General features: G+C 39.4%; 1 protein-coding gene across 1 annotated transcript in view; it reads right to left on the reverse strand.

The window, feature by feature from the left end:
* Window positions 1–248: 248 nt before the first annotated feature.
* Window positions 249–23,427, reverse strand: part of LOC116506226 (microtubule-associated serine/threonine-protein kinase 4-like) — a 74,605-nt gene continuing 51,426 nt past the window's right edge. Inside the window, 1 exon segment of the mRNA XM_032213875.1 lies at window positions 249–284. Within this exon segment, the coding sequence (XP_032069766.1) occupies window positions 249–284 (36 nt within the window).

Consider the following 23,427-nt stretch of genomic DNA (forward strand, 5'->3'; position numbering starts at 1 on the left):
TAATAGAAATGAACAATTTAATTAATAAATGTCTTAATCTAAAAAATTTCATAATTTGTCCTGATTGATACATTATATCTGTAAAGAAAAAAAATAGAATAAAGCAAGAACTACAGTATAAACTTTATTTGTTCACTATCTACTGCCACCTTTAACCCCTGTTTATCAGTCACTGATAACACACACATACTGAGGACCTGTCACAGCCTTTATAATGAATACACGTAATCAAAATAAACATTGGTTACTTACAAACTTCCCCTTCTTGGAAGGCTCAGCTCCTTCTGCAAAAGTAGGAAAAGAGTATTTTACTATTATTTCCCAAAAGTATAATAAGATTTTCGTGGTTATTATTATTATTGTTATTGTTATTATTTACTTTAGTTCAGGAATTGAGGTTTAACCATTTTAGCCACGGACAACATTGCAGATACAAAGAATATCAAAATACAGAATATGTAAATAAACCTGTAATAAATTGAATAGTTTAATTACAGTGTATGGAGACTGGCTGAGACTGTAGAAAATTCATTGAAACATATAAGAACACAACCTGGGAAATAAGGGAAACAGCATCATCAGAGACTCATATAGAAGACTTTGAAGTCTGGCATTGATTGAATGTTTATCAGCAACAAGACCACCCAGTCGTTTGTCAACTCTTCAGTCTAAAAGTGCATGGTAAAATGTCAATTAATATCACAAGATCAAGAGCAGTAAATAAGAGTATGACTAAGAATTATGAATCATGGTCACATACGTTAAGAACACATATGTGTTCCGTGAACATTATTTGGTATTAAGATACTTTAAAACTTTTGATAACAACCACAAGTTTGGAGAAAAAAATAATAAAATGAAAAAAATCCTTTGCTATACTATAGTACAGTGTTGGGGAACCTTTTTGGCACCGAGTGCTGAAACGGGAGCACACATGTGTGCCGGAAACCGGAAGAGCAGCCACCCTGTGTCCATGCGCACTGGGTGGCTGCTCTTCCAGTTTCCAGCGCTCCTGCACACGTAAAGACCAGCTGGCCAGCGTGCCAGAACCTTGAAGAGCAACAGGCAATGGTTCGTGTGCCTGGAGATTTTGCTTTGCATGCCACTTCTGGCACCCGTGCCATCACAGCTATAGTATGTTTGTCTAGAATGAGAGAAAATGGTATATGCAAAACAATTAGCTGGGGAAATGAAACTTTTTGACTCTTTCAATAATGTTGGAATGAATTTGCTTCTTCCCGTCTGTTAAGTTAACAAAACGAGAAATAAACATTAAAAACCTATATAGCTCTGCCAACGTCTTTCAGATCTGGGATCCTGGAGAATGTTCCTAGTCACACTAAATTTTCTCAGTTATTCAAGACAAGGATACAACTAAAATGTTTTTCAGGTTTTTTATTCAGTCTCTGGCATGAAGGATGGCACATTGCATATTGGGAACATCACCAACTGAAAGATACAGCTTTGTCCTCTCAGCTGCCAACTGAGGGAAGATGAGTAAAGTGACTGAAAATACCACCCCATGAAACAGTACAATCTCCTCCTATACTTATTCATTGGATTTGAATTATTCAAGATCTTTCACAACAAAGTCAGGAACTTCCCCTCTATTTATGAATGTAGAACTAAAGTTTTAGAATTATCTAGGCAAGCAACAGGTTACAAGTTATTCTGCCCACATCTGTTATCTAACATCTAATGATACTACTTTGCACATTATTATTAGTATTATTGGTCCTACTGCCAATTGTTTATACCTGGATTTTATCAACCTATTGAGTCTTTCACAAGGATCCGGGATAAGCAGGTGTTCTTTGACGGTGTTAAACGTATTGTTGCAGAAAGTAAACTGTTCCAAGCAAAAGCTGCTGTTGTGGCCTATTGGCTGCCTCCTGTAGGCCCCTCCAGCAGCTGAATCAGATGAGGAGACATGGGAGTCAGGGTCAGCATCAAGGCAACCGGAGAACTCCAAGGGGGAAGAGGGAATGGAGCTGGTGGAGAAAGAGAGAAACAGAGGTGGAGCCTGGACCATCCATCAGCCCTCAAGTGGAGACACAACAGCCCCCAGGTCTGGAGTTGGCTGATGAGGGAGGAGAGGAACAGCTGGGACCAGTGTCTGACACACGGATGTGCAAAAGGCAAAGGAGAGGAGAGGAGTGGAAATCTGTGGACCGATCCTTGGGAAGCAAGAGCCACTACTGCTAGTGAAGCCTCACCCTAGCTCTGGGGATAAAAGGCAGGGGGCAGAGATGAATAGATGTGGCAGACAACTATTCATTTCCCTGCAGGACAGACTTGGTAGCCTGTGGGGAAAGAGAAACTTTTTGCCAGGGTTGCTGACACTCCTAATAAATGAATCATTGATTTAACTACAGAGGGTTTGTCATGTTCAGGAGGCTGGTCAGAACAGCTGCCTTTTGCAATTGACTGATGGGTGTCCAAGTGGTGCTCCAATTGTTTTTGGAATTGCATACAAGACACCTATGACTAGTGGTACTACTTTTACTTTTTTGCCACAGATATTCCATTTCACATCTTTGTATAAGAGCCAAGGTGGCGCAGTGGTTAAATGCAGCACTGCAGGCTACTACTAGATCAGCAGTTCAGCGGTTCAAATCTCACCGGCTCAGGGTTGACTCAGCCTTCCATCCTTCCGAGGTGGGTAAAATGAGGACCCAGATTGTTGGGGGCAATATGCTGACTCTCTGTAAACCGCTTAGAGAGGGCTGAAAGCCCTATGAAGCGGTATATAAGTCTACTGCTATTGCTATTGCTATTTTGTCATCTTTTTCAATTCTTTCTGTTCTATTCTGCTGTCTCCATGTATTGCAATATCCACTATCCAGATTTTTTTGTCTGTCTTATAACAACTGTTAAACCTGGGATGTTAAATGGCAAACGCTTGTCTGTTTGACTTCTAAACTACAAAATCACTTTAGCTTCTTCATTTTCTATTACTTTGTCTACTTTGTGGTCCCATCGGTTCTTGCTTTGATGGCAGAAAAACAGTATTTTTTGCAGATATTCCAATGCACTCTGGTTGCTAGTTTGTCATGCCATTGTTTGTGTTCAGTTGTATGCAAATTTCTTGCAACAGCTACCAGGTAGTCCACTGTTTCCTCAGCTTCTTTTTAGAGGTAGCATTAATGTCTATTGCTGTCTTCTTACCCCTTGCTTTCTATGCATTTCTTCATAAGTCTTGGTCTTGCGCAAGGATTAGCCCCCACTCTTTCTTCATCTTTCTTGCTGTTAGCCATTGCTAGGTCTTGTTATCTACTTTGCCTGCTAGGTTTTTTTTATGTATTGCCCATGTAACACTTTGCCTTGTCATGTTTCTTATTCAGCCTTTTTTTGTAGACCAGTTTGGTCTCTCCACAACTCAATAAGCCTTCCCAATTCAGTATTCCCAATTCAGTAGTTTCATTGCATCTTCTTTGTTGTCCTTCAGATATTCTTCCAATGCCATTTCTCCCTTCTTCAACTGTCTGGTGTACTTGCAACATTTCATACCCACCTATACATATTGGTATATAGAGTCTGTCAGTGTTGCTGCTTGGATGAACGGCACAATTCATTGTAATTATATTTCTTCTTATACAAGGATTCCAGTTCTGTTTGAGTCAGATCCACAATTCTAATTGTGTATCAACTGCCCAGGTAATAATTGACTGGATGGCATTTCCTCTGAGTTTAGACTGTAATATCATCTTCATTCTTATATATTAGATGTATTCACTAATAACCTTCTTCTTGACTTCCACATTCTTGATGTTAACAGAAGGAAGGAAGTCCAAGGAAGTCCAGGTATTTGTAGTGATCTCTTTATCCAGACTCTTGATGTTATTTCCATAAGACATCTTCAATTGTCACTATTTTTTTCCACTGTTGATGGTAAGGGTAGCACATTGCCCAGTACAACTCCATTGTTAATAGCCTGGATGAATATATGGACAGTGTTGAGCAGCTATTTTATTTCAAATGGAGTTTTTCCATTCAGCTTCAGTCAGATCATTCATGTAAAGGGGGTGGGATAGCCTGACAGATGATTCTGATGCCTGATAGCCATGGCCTGACTTGTTCAGTATAATTGACAGAGGAATCTGTACAATGACAATCAGTAGTGCTGATACTGAGCCTCCTTGAAACATTTATCTCTTGATGTTAACCTCTTGTAGTCTATCATCATGGACAAGTAATTATGTCATCCATTGTGTCCCTGATTTTGCACAAAGCTTCCACTATTTCTACTGACCCTTATTTCTAGGTACTTGATTATCCAACAATCAGGAATCAAAAATTTTCTTGTAATCAATCTAAGCTACAATACGTTCAAGTTGGTCAACATTCTCTTGCAGTTTTCCAAAATCATCTTGTCACTTAGGAATTGATCTTTGGTTTCTGCACCACTGCACTGTGGTTTCCTTTCTGCTCAAATGGAAAGAAATCATTTTCAACTAGATGCCATTGGACTGTTTCAGGCACAACACCAATTAGCAAGGTATAAGTTGTTGGCAAGCATGGCATTGACCTGAAACTGCTTGATTCTGCTCTTTTCATTGCAGAATTTTTCATTATCATTGCTAAATGTTAAGCAATTTTCAATTTTATTTCATTGCAGTATGTTAAACCGCTTGACAGTAAGTTGGTATAGACCAGTCAGATGTTTCAACCAAAAACTATGCAGTTCATTTTCACCTGGTGCTGACTACTTCTTGATTTTCTTTATCCTTTTCTCCATCATTTCTGCTGCTATTATATTTTTTTTATTTCAGCTTTTTTATTTTTATCTACATCCTTTATCCAAGTGGTATTCTTATTGAATTTGTTTTGGTTGTCCCATATCTGTTTCTCAGAATTGCACCGTTTCTACTTTGTCTGGTATTGGACATTGCAATCTTTCTGTTGTTGCCCAACAACCAAAGACTCTAATATCTTATTTTCAAATCATTAGAGCAGAAGCACCTTTTTCAGGGCCACGTGGCTGCTTCAGAAGCTACTCCTAACAGCCAGAACCATAAGACTGGAAAAAGATAGTTTTGTTTAACTATTTATGTGATGCACTTTATACATGTTCCTAAACATTCCAGAATATCTATTTTGAGGTTTTGCACAACAGTACTAACTACATGCATTTTCCCTACATCTTTAAATTTACGTAAAATTTACCTATATACTACTGCAATGAAGAAATGCATTTCAGAATCTGTTTTGCCTAAGAATACTATATACCTGGGGGTAATACCATATATTCCATATATGCATATGGGTAAGCCAAGAGTTTTAGATAAAGTACAAAGTAAATTTGGATACCTATGGATAGGCTTGTCCACAAGCATACATGGTAAAAAAAATGTATATACTCATAAACTCATAAAGCTGAACCAAAATACCATGAAAACTGGGCTACCCATGGCTAAACCAATTGTGAAAAACTGAAACAGAATATGTTCTGGAAAACAACATTTATTGATACAAACTATGAAATAAAATAAACAAACAATCTTTCAGAATTAATTGAAAAATATGAGCTGGTTTATCTATGTGCAACCCCAAAAATGTCAGCTGACAGGGACTGGAAAGTGAGCTTTTTCTGCAGTAGACCCTGCTCTGTGGAACATCTTCTTTTCAGAGATTAGAATGGCCCCAATCCTGTTAGCATTCTGGTAAAGCTATGGTTATGGCTATGTTCATAAGCCTGAGTTACTATATAAGCCAACAGCCCTTTCTCCTGGCTATATTGTTAACAGACCAGACATCTTAACAAAACAGAATAACAGAATTGGAAGGGACCTTGGAGGACTTCTAGTCCAACCCCTTGCTTAGGCAAGAAACCCTACATCACTTAAGGGAAATGGATATCCAACATCTTCTTAAATACTTCCCGTGTTGGAGGATTTACAACTTCTGGAGGCAAGTTGTTCCACTGATTAATTGTTCTGTCAGGAAATTTCTCCTTAGTTCTAAGTTGCTTCTCTCCTTGACTACTTTCCACCAATTGCTTCTTGTCCTACCCTCAGGTACTTTGAGAACAGAACTTTTTTATTTTTCTTTAAAAAAAACACAAATATGTCATCATTTGTCAATCATTAAGACATTGAAGTACAATTTTTTTTTTGTTGTGTGTACCCCTCCCTCCCTCCACCCCCCCACCCTCCCTCCTCCTTCCCCCCCCCCGACTTCCCAGAACCCGTACACGGTATGGATTTTTAACTAACACAGTCTAAAATCTATTGAGAAAAAAGAAATAAATAAATTAATAACATTCTAGATTGACCTTAGCTTCTTCTTACTGAACTGACTTTTAACAGTTTAAATCATTTCTGATCTTAAGCATAGGCTAACTGGAATTTCTTAGTCCCGTATTTATTTTGTATATAGTCAATCCATTTTTTCCAGTCTCGTTTATATCTCTCATTTGAATGATCTTTGAGATATGCCGATATTTTAGCCATTTCAGCTAAGTTTGTTACTTTCAATGTCCATTCTTGGATTGTAGGCAAGTCTTCCTTCTTCCAATATTGCGCCACCAACAGTCTTGCTGCATTAATTTCTTCTTTCATTTCTTTTATTTCCTCTTTTCTCTCCTGCTTTACCACCTCTCTATTATCTCTAAACTTATCTTCCATTTTAATTGTCTGTGCATTAAGAGCCTCGCTTAGATTACTCAGGAAAAATTCTTTCGTTAACACATCCCCAGCAGGGGGTGTAGGAAGCGGAGGCTGCAGCTTTGTGCCAGGCACTGAAGATGTGCCCCTGGAAGTAGAGGGTGACGACTTCAAGTTAATATTTGGTTTTGAGGCCATTTCAAAATGTATCTGCCTGCAGTTAATGAAACTCTATTGCCTGAATATGCAGCTTTAAGTAAAGAGGCTTTTATTTTGAAGTTTAAGGCTTGGCAAAACTTTCAGTGAGTAAACATTGTAACAAGACCATTCAGCAGATTCATCACCATTTAACTTCCAAATAAGCAAGGTTAATGAAGGAGTAAAATTCTTCTATTGTGAAACCAAAACAAATGATAAGCAATCTCTTTTGTTTTGAATTCTTGTGAGGATTTAGCAAAAAGTGTTCGTTATTACCGGAGAAACCAGCCTGCTCGGCGCCATTTTAGAAGCCTCTGAGTAAATAATTTTTCGGAGGAGAAAAAGAAAAGAAGCTAAAATGTTGATAAGCAATTATTGTCCACAGTAAACGGATTCAGCTCGTGATAAGAATAAATCAAACAAAACTTTGAGCAGAGTGGGAGAGACCTACTTTGTCCTGCACAAGGCAGTTTGAAGTTCCCAGCACGGACAGCCGTTCTGCCTTGGGCTAGCCCCCCTTTCCTTGCAAGCACAAAAGCTGCAAAAATCGAAGAGCATTTGCCAGCAAAACAGTTTCTTCTTTCCTTCTTGCCTGAAGGATAAGAAAACCTGATAAGACGTCAGATGGAAGATCCTCTAAACAGGTACGTAGCCAGGAATTCGGAGGCAGCTGATTTTTTGCTGCCTCCACCAGTAGGCTCCTCCCAGGAAGTCCCTACCCTCAGGTACTTTGGAGAATAGTTTGACTCCCTCTTCTTTGTGGCAACCCCTGAGATATCGGAACACTGCTATCATGTCTCCCCTAGTCCTTTTCATTAAACTAGACATACCCAGTTCCTGCAACCGTTCTTCATACGTTTTAGCCTCCCTAATCATTTTTTCCCAATTTTTTTTTAATTTTTATTCTCTTACATATCATTTTAGGTATACATTCACATAATTGTTATTCTTCTTTACATTTGTCATTCTTAAACATTTGTTATTTCATTTAATAGGTTATAATATACAGTTTGGGTTGCTTTATTTACCATCCCCACTGTGCCTCAGATAGGTGGGAGTGAGTCCCTTTTTATGAAATGGGGCCTTGGAGTTCAGGTGGGCCTTTTTGTTACGTACCTGTCTCCCTGCTACGTTTCATCGGCCCTGCCGGAGCTGCTGAATGTGTTAGCTGGATTGGCGATTGATTTCCCCAGGTTTATGATCCTGGGGGATTTCAATCTGCCTTCCATTGGCAAGACATCCGAGTCAGCTTGGGAGTTCATGGCTTCCATGATGGCTATGGACCTAACTCAGTTAATTCAAGACCCCACCTATAATGGGGGACACACACTCGACCTGATTTTTATCTCTGGACAGTGGATGAATGATCTAGATTTAGGGGATATTTCTATCCAACTCTTGTCATGGTCGGATCATTTCCTCGTCAGGCTTGACTTTCATACTTCTACCCCTCACCACAGAACCAACTAGATGATTCCATCCCAGGCACCTGATGGACCCTGAAAGGTTCCTGATGGAGCTTGGGACTTTTCCTGAATCCCTTGCTCACAACTCGAACGAAGCCCTAGTGGAAGCCTGGGATATGGCGGCCACTGTGGGTTTGGATCGTATTGTGCCTTTGCGGCCTCTGACCCGGTGTCGATCCCGGGTAGCTCCCTGGTTTACCGAGGAGCTCCGGGAGATGAAACACCAGAAAAAACGCCTAGAGAGTGGTTGGAGGGCCAGCCGGTCTGAATCTGATCGAACACTAGTAAGAATTCATATTAAATCCTACTTAGTGGTGATAAAAGCGACAAAATGGCAACATTTTTCCGCTCTTATCGCGTCTACAGATAACTGCCCAGCTGCCCTGTTTAGGGTGACTCACTCCTTACTTAACCAAGGAGCTGGGAAAGACTCCTTGCAGGGTAAGGCTGAATATCTGCAGAATAAAATCGCTCAGATCCAGACAGGCTTGGACTCTGACTGGGTAGATTTGAGCGAGTCGACGGGGATGAATCTTGTGGAGACCATCTGGGATGAGTTTGATCCTGTGATCCCGAGGGCATGGACAGGATTATGGGCAGACTCAGTGCTGCCACTTGTGTGCTGGACCCGTGTCCCTCTTGGTTAGTCTCTGCTTCTCGGGAGATGACACGAGGCTGTCCAATGCTGTCCAATCACACGAGGTGATTACCAATGCTTCGTTGAGAGAGGGGTTCTTTCCCTCCTTAAGAAGCCTTCCCTGGACCCAGCTTCTTTAGCCAACTATAGTCCGGTCTTCAACCTTCACTTTGTAGCAAAGGTTGTTGAGAGTGCGGTAGCATGTCAGCTTCCCCAGTCTCTGGATGAAGCTATCTACCTGGATCCGTTTCAGTCGGGTTTCAGGCCCGGATACAGCATGGAGACAGCATTGGTCACATTGGTCAATGATCTCTGGCAGGCCCGGGACAGGGGCTGCTCCTCTGTCCTGGTCCTATTAGACCTCTTAGCGGCTTTCGATACCATCGACCATGGTATCCTACTGCAACGACTCAGGGGGTTGGGAGTGGGGGGCACCGTTTTACAGGGGTTCTCCTCCTACCTGTCGGATCAGTCGCAGTTTGTGTTGACTGGAGGGCAGGGATCGAGCCTGAGGCGCGTCACTTGTGGGGTGCCCCAGGGGTTGGTTCTCTCACCCCTCCTGTTCAACATATATATGAAACCACTGGGTGAGATCATCCGTGGTTTGGGGGTATGGTATCATCAATATGCTGATGATACCCAACTTTTCATCTCTATCCCAAACCACCCAAATGATGCCCTCGACGTGATGTCCCGATGCCTGGAGGCTGTGCGGATCTGGATGGGGAGGAACAGGCTCAAGCTCAATCCCTCCAAGACTGAGTGGCTGTGGTTTCTGTCATCCCGATTTGTGCTTCTTGTTCCATCTTTGATGAGAGGGGGCCCGCAATCTGGGTGTCCTCCTGGATATGCGGCTTAGTTTAGAAGAACATCTGATGGCCGTGACCAAGGGGGCCTTTTACCGGGTTCGCCTGGTACATCAGTTGCGCCCCTTCCTGGATCGGGATGCTCTGTGCACAGTCACTCATGCCCTCGTCCTTTCTCGCCTGGACTACTGTAATGCTGTCTACATGGGGCTGCCCTTGAAGAGCACCCAGAGGCATCAACTGGTCCAGAATGTGCCTGCATGGGTTATCATGGGGGCACCTAGGTGCTCCCATGTTACACCCCTTTTAGGCGGCCTGCACTGGTTGCCGGTTGTCTTCCGGGAGTGATTCAAGGTACTAATTATGACCTTTAAAGCGCTCCATGGCTTAGGGCCAGGGTACCTGCGAGACCACTTATTGCCACCGGTAGCCTCCACCCTCCAGTGCGATCCCACAGAGTTGGCCTCCTCAGGGTGCCATTGGCCAGACAGTGTCAGCTAGCGACCCCCAGGGGGAGAGCCTTCTTGTGGGAGTGCCTTCCCTCTGGAATGAGCTACCCCCGGAGCTTCATATAATCCCCGACGTCCAGTCCTTCTGACGCATCCTAAAAAGTTGGCTTTTCCAGCAAGCCAGCCTGGCCTGAACAAAACAAAATAAATTATTGATCATTGTTAATTTTAATTCGAATTTTTTTAAAAAATGTTATTGAGTTTGTTTCTATTTAATTTTTTTTAAACTTTTGTATTATGTGTTTCTTTTAATGTTGTACGCCGCCCTGAGTCCTTGGGAGAAGGGCGGCATATAAATCTAATAAACCAAACCAAACCATCCCTTCCTCCTGTTGTAACACCACCTTATTTTCCCTTTCTTTTCCCATAATCATTTGTGTTGCTCTTCTCTGCACTCTTTCTAGTGTCTGCACAAACATTTTACATCGTGGCAACCAAAACTGGATGCAGTATTCCAAGTGTGGCCTTACCAAGGCATTAGAAAGTGGTATTAACACTTCACATGAACTTCATTCTATCTCTCTGTTTATGTAGCTTAGAATTGTGTTGGCTTTTTTGGCAGCTGCTGCACATTGCTGGTTCATTAAATGGTTGTCCACTAGGAGTCCAAGATCCCTCTTACAGTTACTACTATTAAGCAAGGTACCACATATAGTACCTGTGCAGTTTGTTTTTCTTGCCTAAATGTAGAACCTTACTTTTTTCACCATCTTGGCTTTGTATATACTTCAAACTCTTAATGTTCTTACTGTTTAAATACTTTTTACTGTTTCATTGTTTTAAAACATTTTTAAGGTTTAATAGTAATATATGTTTTGAATTGTGAGACACCCCAGAGTCAATTGCTGAGATTGATGGCTATAGAAATCAAAATAAATAAATAAACCCATTTTTCATATTTTGGTTAAAAATTTGAAGCTCATATAATGTGTATATGGGCTTATATGTCAGGAATCAGAAACCATTAATGCTGAAAGACAACTAAGACAACAACATAAAACAATTGTAATTTGAACATAAAACACAAACACAAAAAAACACACCAACAAATTAACAAAAATTTGTTAATTTTGCAATTAACCAAAATGTTAAGAATGACCTTATTTAAGAAGATTTCCATTGCTATTCTGTTATATGGAAATAAGATATATAGTCAAAATTATAAACAAAAGATCTTCAAACAGGTTTGGTCTTAAAAATTCTTTCAAAGCAAAGTAAAAAAAACACAGCTAATTCCTAACACAGAGATTTCAAAGCATAATAATAACTGTCTCTTAAAACAATTATTATTTCTACTACCATTTTCTTTTCTACATATTGTTGGTTATAAAAGTATATTTAATACATTATTAGAAACCAGACGCATTATTCAGAAAGAATGTATATATCAATTATACCTTAAAGAAAAATTGTGCAATATAGGATAGTTTAGTTCTGTGATGGCTAACCATTTTGTCATCATGTGCCAAAAGCACTTGCACCCTTAATGTAATGTGCACATGAATGCCCCCTGCGTGCCCTGCCTCCCTGCACATGCACATGTGACTCCTGCACTCCCCCTGCCCTCTGTGCATGCACACGCAAGCCCCCCATGTTTCATCCATTCCACATGCATGTGTGAGCAACCCCCCTGTGCCCTGTTTTGGGCCTAGTAGGCCTCCCTGCAGCCTCCTGGGAGCAAAAATGGGCCACAGGGGAGTGTGTATCCCACTTCCCCCCACCTCCCATGTACAGAGACCCAAAAATCAGATGGCCAGTGGGAAGCGCAGGCGCGGTAGAGCTGAGCTGGGCGACATTTCATGTGCCTGCAGAGAAGGTTCTGTGTGCCACCTGTGTCACGCGTGCCACCGGTTCACTATCATGGGTTTAGTTCATTTTCATTGTCTCTAGAACTGAACGACATAAGAGACAACACTTTTCCATACCTTTATAATGCTTCTCTATGTCAGCAGCCAAAACTGACCAGAAATAGAAAGGAGCCAGAATTTTCTTAAAATAAACAAATCTTTTGCAATCCTAAATTATTTCCAGATTAATTCGTGAGAAATAACTTTCGCCCCAAATTTGACATGGATGTGAATATAAAGATAAAATAATCTTTTAGCAAAAGCAAACAATAAGAAGAAAAATCCATTAAAATGTCATTTCTTGCCTAAATATGTAACATGGACTTCTTGTAGGAGCTAGCTTTGATAGCAATCCGAAAACTACACCTGTGATTTTGGAGTAAAATGTTTCTGAAAGGACTCCTGTATTCACAGTAACTTACACTAGTCCAACGGTACCCAAAGGACACCAGCTGCCTATGATTAACAAGAATACTAATGTAAAATATCCAGCATACATTTATGAAAGCCACGAAATATTTCCCCTGTTTGATACATTTAAATTTCCCTTTAGCCCACTCACTTTTGTAGCTGCTGGTTCCACTAGCCGCTGGCGATGCCGGATTGAGCTGAAATGGCTCTTCGGGGGTATCCCTTCCTGACAGTGAATAGAATGCATTGGAATGGGGGGTGAGGGTGGGGAATGCAAGACAGGAAAAGATGAAATATGGGAAGGGAGGAATGGGAAATGATTGGAAAAGGGAAAGGGAGAGTATTTAACTAAAATATATTTAACTATATTTCTAAGAATTTAATACCAATAAAGGAGAATATAAGACAATCTAACAATATTAATACTGAAAAAATATAGGTACCAAGTAGTATTAATATTATAATTGATATGAGGACAATTCAGCCAAATCATGAGATTTTTCTAATTTCAAGCACTCTTCATCTGCATCCAAACATCTTCATACTTCTCAGTTAAAGGTACATCGTTTATATGTAGCAGTTTTGAAAAATCCCACAACATTTACTGGCCTCATGTGAAACTTATATATACAGTATGCACAGAAGAACATGGTGAAATGAACGGTGAAGCTTCAGGCTGGCAAAGGAGTGTGAGAAGACTGTATCCTCTCCATCAGTGGTGAAACTATATTTTTGTCACCAGTTCTGTGACCCTTGGGAGGGTCATATGACTGGGAGGGCATGACCAACTTTTTCCACTTTTTAAAACTATTTTTGCTGATGTTTCAGGCGAATAGGAAGGAAAAATATCCTTTAAAAACAGAGGGGAAAAAAGCTTCCGATGATCATGTGGCTCCCAGCTGATCCGCATGATTGTTGGAAGCTTTCCCTCCACTTTTTAAAGCATTTTTTCCTGCCTATTCACTCAAACTGGCAGGAAAAAAATGCTTTGCAAAGTGGGGGAGAAGTTTCCAACGATTGCGCAGATCAACCGTGAGCCACATGATCATTGGAAGCTCCCCCCACGACTTTTTAAAACATTTTTTCCTGCCGGTTCGGGCGAATAGGCAGGAAAAAAATGCTTTAAAAGTGTGGGGGGAAGCTTCTGACAATCGTGTAGATCAGCTGTGAGCCACACAACCATCAGAAGCTTTTTTTCCCCACTTCTTGAAAGTATTTTTCCTGCCTATTCACCCGAGCCTGCAGGAAAAAAAATGCTTTAAAAAGTGGGGGGAAAGCTTCTGAGGATTACACAGCTCACAGCTGAGCCGCGCGATCCTTGGAAGGTTTTTTTTACTACCAGTTCGCAGAACCAACGACAATTGTCCGTACTGGTCGGCCGAACTGGGCTGAACCGGGCCAAACCGGGAGAATTTCACCCCTGCTCTCCTTATTTATTCAGTTTATATGCTGAATATATATTAAAAGAACCTGGATTAAAAGAAGGTGAATGTGATTTTAAAATTGGAGAAAGCGACATCAATAGCCTACTATCCTGGCAATACTAGATAGCCAAAAATGCAAATGATCTGCAAACTCCAGAATAAATGGAGCATGGTAAAAAAAAATGGAATAAAATTAAATATAAATAAAACCAAACTAATGATAATAAGTACAACAACTGGCCTTACAATTGACAACAAAGATATCACACTGGTGGATAGTTTGTGCCTTTTAAGATCAACCATATATAATAAAGAACAAGCATTAAAGAAATATATTACAGACTAGCACTTGATAAAGCAGATGTGAAGGCTTGGAAAAGATATGCAAATGCCATGATTTGCAATCTTTTGAATACGTACAAATAGCCACTTTATTTTTATATAACTTTTAGAATAGATAGATACATAGATAGATCGAATTGTACAACCAATGGTATTCTTCTGTGATATTCTATGGAAACAAAAGATGAAGAAGCAGGATAGGAAGAGTATAGATGCTTTTGAACTTTAGTGATGGAAAATATTCCTGAAAATACAGAGGACAGCTAAAAACACAATAAATGAATCACAAATCAACCCCAAATTTTCACTCAACAAACAAAGAAATCAGACTCAAATCATCCTATTTAGGATGCATTATGAGAAGACCTAGCTTTCTAGAGAAGGTTCTGATGCTTGGAAAAATGGAAGGAAAAAGAAGAGGACAATCAACAGCAAGATGGATGGACACTGTTACAGTGGTGATGAGTGCCCCATTGGATGACCAGGCTTAGGGACAGATTGTCATGAAGAAAATCTATCTAAGTGGTTTCAAAGAATAAATAATGACATGATGGTATTCATAAATTACATGGATTATATATTCTCTTGAGCTCTAATTAAACCAATATCATTCATTATTTAGACTGACATCTATTCCTTCTTAAAGGTTTGTTGCGCCAATATACTTAATCAGGATGACTGTTTATCTTTATTTTGTCTATTTCCACGTGGATAACCTCAAATGAAGAATATTCACCATTATATTCTGCATGGCTATCTTTAGGAGACAACAAGTAAATAATTGTTAGACTCATCATTATGTTTTGTAGTTACTACATAAATTATATATAGAGAAAATGCCACAAGGGCAAGAAAAATATTCTGTTCATCTATGTATCTATCTATTCTAAAAGTTATATAAAAATAAAGTGCTAACATTTTTATAACTTTCTCCACCTTATATTGTGAAATAGGCATTTCCATGGCTATGCATTTTTATAAAGCTACTATGAATTTTCCAATAAAAAGGAAAAAGCTACTTTATCCTTTAATACTACATTTCTTAATGTCATTCTGCTGCACAGTGAAGTCATATAATCCTGGGAAAGACGCAGCTGATAGAAGAAGTTGCCTACAGATGCTACAACAACCCCCCTCATACATAACAGATATATTTTTCATCATCAAATGGAAAACATTGCAAAGACCTAATTGGAACTGACTTGATCACTCTGGGGAATCATCTTTGCCAGATAAAAATCAGGGGAATGCTACTTGATTCTCCCAGACACTATAGGATTCTCATCCTTTTGTATTCATTCCTGTTTCATAGAGAAGTCTGTTAAATAGAGAAATAAATCTGCTGAAATAATTTAATGTACAACAATACACAAGGCAGCTCTTTCTCCTTCCTCTATCAACACCTAGTGAGATATTTAGAAGTGAGTATTGTACAACACTGCTTGCCTGTGGTAATGATCTGGATGGGAACCAATAAATTAAAGCCTATGCCAGCAAGGAGGTTTTGTTAATGGATGGTTCTTTCTGGAGATAATAGATTGGAATGGATAATCATGTGCTTCCTATTTTTCATTTTAAAAAATCAGCAGAGATATTGCTGAGCAAGAAAGCAGCACTTTCACTGAAACAATCTTTATAATGTTTATGGTTCCTTATATGAAAAAAAGATTGAAAGCTTTTGAAAAAACTGGCTAATTTAAAATATTTAGATATTAAACCAGAAATTTTGAAAGTGAAATGTTTACAAGTAAACCTCTCTATCTATTCAAATGATTCATTTAGTGAAAAAATGAATTGGGAGTTGTGTTTACCAATATAGGCTGGTAAAAGTTCAACTGGCAACTATCCCTTCATTTTGGTGTTTACTAAGTATCTTTTTGTTCTGTCCTGTTAATTATTTTTTTCTGCTGCCATTTGTTTTAGCTACTATATTTGTAAGTTCATATATAATGTCACTGATTTTTTATTTGATGCTTTTAAACTATTTTAACAACTTTGCAGTATTTAACAGTTTTATTTCTGGTTTTTAAGAGTTTTACTTCTTTTTTAAAAAAAATTTCCCTTGGAAAACTTCAATATATGACAACTAAAAAAAATAGAAAAGTTTAAAGAATTCTGTTTGGCCTTTAAAATATAAGTCTGTTCACTAGATGATACCTGTTAACATTTCTTGTGGACAAAAAAATAAAAGCAGTATTTCTGATATGCCTTTTGGATTTACTCTTTCAGAGTTTTCCAAAATGTAGTTCTTTGAAACAAAATGTTACAAAGTTTGGGGCATCACTACTGCCTCTCTGTAAAATGATAAACTTAATTTAGGATCATAGGGATTCTCACAAATACACATGGTTTAGTTTACTCTAATCATTAACCCCTTTCCTAAGAGTAAGATTTAGAATTATAGTCACCAATATATTCTAAAATATATTCCAATAGTCTGTTTTGTTCTCAATATTCTAAAGTTGTTTTACTGAAAATTTATATATCATTTTTACAATGCAGTCAAATGTATAGGAATTTCAATATAAAACCCTGAATCTCTCTTCGCCTCATTTATGCAGCCTAGAAGACCTAGTCAGAACAAAATTAGTCTTTTACAGATTGAATATAGTTCTTCCAGTTATTTGTACAAAATTTATTTATTTATTTATTTATTTATTTATTTATTTATTTGTTATTAAAATTTATATGCCGCCCAATCCTGAAGGACTCCGGGCGGCTTACAAAAGAAGAAAAAGAGAAAGAAAAAAAATAAGAAAAAAGACAGTTTACAATCACAAAACCACATGCATTCATTCTAACCGGGGCTGGACCTCAACAATGAGGTCAACAGCCCCAGGCCTGCCGGAACAGCCAGGTTTTTACAGCTTTCCTGAAGGCCATGAGAGTGGGTATGGTCCGGATCTCTGGGGGTAGCTGATTCCAGAGAGTCGGAGCAGCCACAGAGAAGGCTCTCCTCCGGGAGCCTCCCAGCCGACACTGTCTGGATCTTACTGGCCGCTGGGAGGTATGTGGCAGTAGGCGGTCTCGAAGGTAATCCGTTCTATTCTTCCTACAAACCACTAAGAACTTTATAAATCAATGTTAAAGTTTTGGTGTGCTTCATCACTTTTCTTAGACCACAAATGCTTCCCTGCTTAGTTCCTAATAAATACACTAGAAGAACATTTATATGAAAAAAATTCAAGGTAGAGAGATAAACTTTGTGACTTGACAAATAGCCCCTACAAGAAGTTCCTCAGCTATTTACCTGCTTGTGGACTTTTCTTACTAGAGGAAGTCAGATGTTTATAAATCAGTAACCTCATTGTACACCTTCCAAAAAGAAGTAGCTGCCATACAAGGAGATTCAGGTTTTGATTAAAGAAGAAAACCCAAAAAACATTTTGGCAAATTGAAATTCTTAAGCAATATGAGGTCCTTCATTTGTATGCCGGACCAAGTACAGTATGAAGGATCAAACCTCAGCACCTGAGATGATTACCTCTATAGAGGCTATATGAAAATCTGACAGATAAAAGTAGCGGGAAATGAAAAACTCAAAGAGCCCAGCCATCAAATATGTAACAACATGAAAATAAAGCAGTGGTAATTAGAGTAATGAGGGTTAGATGAGTGAGTACCCCACCAATCCAGTGACAGAGGACTAGTTAGGAGTATAGGAAGAGGGTTTAGCAGTCCACTTGGAGAAGGCTGTAGGTTGTACATGTATGGATTGGGGGCCGATGGGTTTGAGCAAGGAACAATATGAACAAGGAAGAGGAAGAGGATGTTACAACTCACTCTCAACCTAGCAGGCATTTCCCTCTTCATAGCCTTCAGTTACCAAGACAGAATCAAGCATAATCAATGCTACTTCAGCTACTGGGCCTGAAATCTGATTCAAGAACCATGTTATTCTAAGCATTCATCCAAGCTCAGTTGTACCATATAACAAACCTTCATGAACAACACAAAGGTATCTCTAAATCACCGTGAGTTTGCTGTCACATGACATTTCGTGACGTTTTTTCCATTTGCAGAGCTAGAATGGGCATGGCTTGCATGTAACGCATTTGGCCTGTGGGCCACCAGTTTGACACCCCTGCTCTGAATAATCCCTTCTGTAAAAAGTATAACTCCAAGATTTCATAAAATGACATGTGAAAAAAACTATTTTTTTTTTAAAAAAGAGATGATTAAAAAAAGGAATTGATCAATCTAAGACAAACATGCTGAGCGTATGATATTTGAAGACTCTATTGCAGGGTTCTGTGCAATAATAAACTCTGAATCACAGAGACCACAATGACAAACTAAAAATGTAATCCTATTCAAAATATCCTCAGATTCTTTTATCAAGACATATTGCTTGATAATAGATTTGACATGAAGGAACATTAAGTTTATGCTTTCCTTTCAAACAGAACACTAAATAGTCAGTTTGGTAACATATTGTACACATTATCAAGAAATGTTGGTGCAATTACAAAAAGTCATTAATGAGAAGTACGATACAGGCTACAGACATTTAGTTTGGCCAAATGCCAAATACTCTAGCTATTAACTTAGCAGGTTCTGCTTCTGTTACAAGAGGCTACTAGACTACAGGAATAGTGAAGCCACAGGGATTGTGTTAACCCTTTTGTGAAGCTTAATAGCTTTGATAATAGCAGGATAGACAATTAAAAAATGAAGAGCCTGGAGAAAACTTGGCAAATGTGCTAAATGTTTCAAAAACATAAGACAAAGCAAGCAAATACACTGTTACCTGGTACGCCAACAAAAATGAACTCAATGGAAATTAAAGGCACATCCAGATACAACTAATTTGAGAAGTAAAGCCACATATTGTTCAGAAGTACAAACTTCTAATAAGCAATTTAATTGAGAAAAAATAAAAAGATAGCTAAATTCAGCAATGCACAGTTCTGGTTTTCCAACCATTTTTCAATGAAAGCCAATTAACCAATAGGAATAGGGCTAAGGTAGGTGCGGTTAATTCAATCACAATTATCCTCCACAGAGTTCTAGAAGCTCATAACAAACAGTACAATCTCTAACACATGGAGAGAAAACAGTAACAAAAAGACAAACACATAAATTGTTTACAAATAAAATAAAATAAAGGAGGTCTTTACCAACTTCTGAAATGCTCCTAATTAGAATATAGGTTTTATTCAGGATAAGCCAGGTATGATTTTTTTTTTATTGACTAGAGGTCAGACATAAAAAAAAGAGCATAAAATAAAGGTTGGTATAGAACAGGGGTCAGAAACCTGCGGCTCTGGAGCCGCATGTAGTTCTTTCATCCCTCTGTTGAGGCTCCCTGTAGCAAGTCGCCTCCACAATTGATAGGGTTAGGGCTTTTGGTTAGGACAGGCAGAGGAAAAAGGACACTACGCTACAAGGAGACTCTATGGTGGGGGAACCAGACTTCCGGTCAGCAGAGAAAAAGGATGCCGCACTAGGAGAAGACTCTATCCTGGGGGAACCGGATTTCTGGTTGGCTCCAGAATTGAAAAGGGGGCTTTCGGTTAGGACATTTATGGCTCTTTGAGTGTTTAAGGTTGCCGACCCCTGGTATAGAAGATACAAGGATACAAAAGGTAATGCAATGATTGTGGGTAGGTCTAAGATCTATCTTCTTTGTCAGAGCATGGTTAGCAAAGTTTTGTTTTTTAAACAATGTTGAACAGATTTTTGGAGCTAATTTTTGTGCATTTCACATCTCACAATAGCATGACATTATGCCACTGATTTTGGCAACTGTATAACAGGTTTCAGTGGTTTACAAATGGGTCTTTGGGGACGCAAATTACTCTTGGGCCAGAACCTCTCTTTAAACCCAACCAAAAGTTTTCACGGATCTTGGGGATTACTGATCCTCAGAAGAAGGCTTCTGAAGATAACTCAAGAGACAAATTCATTTTATAGAAGGTAGTCTTTCAAATGTTTTACCTCTAAAGCATTCAGGATTAGAATTATTTGTATTTAACTTGTACACTCCAAACTCTGAAGTCTCTCAGCAGTTAACAACAAAAACTAATTTAAAAACTATAAAAATAACAATTAAGACAAACAAGTAAAATAAACAAAATTATTAATGTTACCAGCTAAAATTAGCAGTCTATACAAAATGATGTGTTTTAACTGTCTTTTTAAAAGCTAATAAGCTTTTAAATGCTAATAAAAATGTAATATCACTCAACTACACAGGGCGTGAATTCTAAAGAGCTTATACTCAGAAACCAAACAGAAGCCAGACAGTTTTTTAATGGTAGTCACAGGATCTCTATATGCAACTTCTATTTACAAATAGATTGCAGCATTCTAGACCAATTGAGATTTCCAAATACACTTAAGAGAACACGATCAGAATACCTTTCAACACCTTTCAATGTGCTAACCAGTCCCAGAGCTGTCTGTTTCTCTGTGAATCCCAAGCAAGACAGGACAGCCACTTTCTGAAAGGTTTATTTATATAAATAAATAAAACTTCAAACAGTCTCTAAATGAATGGTTGTAAGTCAAGGAGTAGCTTGTAGGAGTGGCACAAAACTTGCATCTTTCATTGTTCATTTTCCTGGTGCATCTACTAATATAAAAGTAAGCAATTTGCAACCCATCAGTTGCATATAAAATCCATGTGCCCAAATCACATTGAAACAAAGCCATCAGTTTTCAGCACTATTTTTTATCTATGTATTTGACTTACAAAAGCGCCATATTCCTATATTTGAAAAATCATACAAACATACTTGTGAACATATTCAGTTTGCCTCCCAATAATAATATACCATTGGACACTTGAATGTCAATTACAGTGCCCCACACACACATGTAGTTTTATTAGTAGCCACAGAGTTATGAAACAATATAGATTTTGTGCACCTATGAGAAATAATATCACTGTCATGAAAATTTATTTATGCATTGCATTGTATGTGATCACTCATTCATCTTTGCAATGAGAAGCAAAAGCTATTACTTTTTTTAAAAAAAATCCTTCCTTTTATTTGTAGAGAAATTTGAAAATGTAGTATAATCCCATTTTATATCTGGCCTTTATATTTCTCCCTATGCTTCTATCCATGGTCTATAGTCAATATTCTTATCAATTTTTATTTCAAGCTGCTAAAACACTTAATTTCAACTGTCAAACTATAATAAGGGCAACAATTTCAGTATTCACAAAAACCTGTCAAGTAAATCCCCTCACTGCACAACAGGCAGTTACTCTTTTGTCTGTACCAAAAGCAACGTGCATTAATTTTTAAAATTCATGCACGTTGACTCCTTTGACTCCTCTGAATTATAAGTATTAAATTCTGTAATCGACTTCAGTTCAAATGCATAATGAAAGATTACTTAAGATCAAGTGATGCTAAGACATTAATACAAACATTTTGGCTTTCTTCTTAAAATCATCATCCAGTGCCTGGGGACTATGTGACTGGATGGGGAAAAATAGACTCAGTAACCTGATCTGACTCCGTAGCTTGGTTTGTTTTCCTTGCTTTATTCTGGGGACATTGTATCTTTAGTCTTTGATGGGGTTGCACTTGTCCATGCATGACTAGGATACAATCTGGGAGTCCCCTAGGCTTAAAGAGCAGGTGACAACTTTGGGCCAAAAGGGTCTTTGCAGAGGTTCATCTGGTCCACTAGCTGAACCCAGAATGCCTTTAATCAGACATTCATTCATGCCATTCTCACCTCTCAACTGAACACCTGAACTGCAGTCTACATAGGACTGTCCTCCAAGAACACTCATCCAATGCAGTGGCAATGGGCAGTGATAGGTACATTGCAAAACATCCACAAGTCCCTACTACTTTGCCTGCTGCAGAACAGTTGGTTTCCAGATAGAATCTGAGGTGTAAAGTTATCCCTTAAAAAATCTTTCATAGCTTAGAGCCTGGCTACTTGGGTACATCCTATCTCCAGATATTTCCGCCCATCCAATGCGGTTACCTAGATGGACATTCTCCATATCTCACAGATTCAACAAGACTCAGGAAATCTGCCTTCTTTCTAATGGCTCCTCTCCTGTGGAATTATATCAGTGGTGGCTTACAGGAGGTACGGGCATACTGGAGCCTGCCCGGAGCACCGGATACTCCAGTACGGTGCTCCGGAGGAGGGCCCACCCACCCACCCAAACTCCTTACCAGTCTTTTAAGTCTTCGGAGCTTACATGCACGCGCATGGCGCATACAGCGCCTGCGCAATGCTCCGCTGAGCAGCTGGAACATCACAGAGGCTCACGGAAGTACTAAGATGCATGCGCACACTGTGCACATGTGCGTGCATGCTGCATGCATCCATGTGGACGCCGCTGAGCCAGTTCCAACCATACTGGTTGGAACGGGATCCAGAACCCACCACTGAATTATATCCATTCAGAAATCCATATTGAACTTTAAAGAAATGGGATAGGAAGAGCATCGATGCTTCTGAATATTGGTGTTTGAGAAGACTCCTGAGAATAACATGGACAGGCCACAAAACAAACAAATAAATAATAATATAAATCAAGGTTTAAGGTTTAAGGTTTATTGGGATTTATATGCCGCCCTTTTCCCTGAGGGGACTCAGGGCGGCTTACAACCACAGGGGAGGGGGGTGCAAGGTCAAAAACAAACAATATGTGCACAAAGAAAAGATAATAAAAACACAACTTTCATTCAGCAATCAAACACTCGGGCGGGTAATTGGAAGCCTATCCCCAGGCCTGCTGGGAGAGCCAGATCTTGAGGGCTGCGCGGAAGGTCTGGATAGTGGTGAGGGTACGGATCTCCATGGGGAGCTCGTTCCACAGGGTCGGGGCAGCAACAGAAAAGGCTCTCCTCCTTGTAGTCGCCAGTCGACATTGACTGGCAGATGGAATTCGGAGGAGGCCCAGTCTGTGCGATCTAATTGGTCGGTTTAGGGAGGTAATCGGCAGAAGGCGGTCTCTCAAGTACCCAGATCCACTACCATGGAGTGCTTTAAAGATGGTCATCAGTATCCTGAAGCGCACCCGGAGACCAACAGGTAGCCAGTGCAGCACGCGGAGGACAGGTGTAACGTGGGCGAACCGCGGTGCGCCCACTATCACTCGCGCGGCTGCATTTTGGACTAGCTGCAGTCGCCGGATGCACCTCAAGGGCAACCCCATGTAGAGCCCATTGCAGTATTCCAGTCTAGAGATCACAAGG

This window comes from Thamnophis elegans, chromosome 3 (genome assembly GCF_009769535.1).
Source record: "Thamnophis elegans isolate rThaEle1 chromosome 3, rThaEle1.pri, whole genome shotgun sequence".
NCBI classification, from domain to species: Eukaryota; Metazoa; Chordata; class Lepidosauria; order Squamata; family Colubridae; genus Thamnophis; species Thamnophis elegans.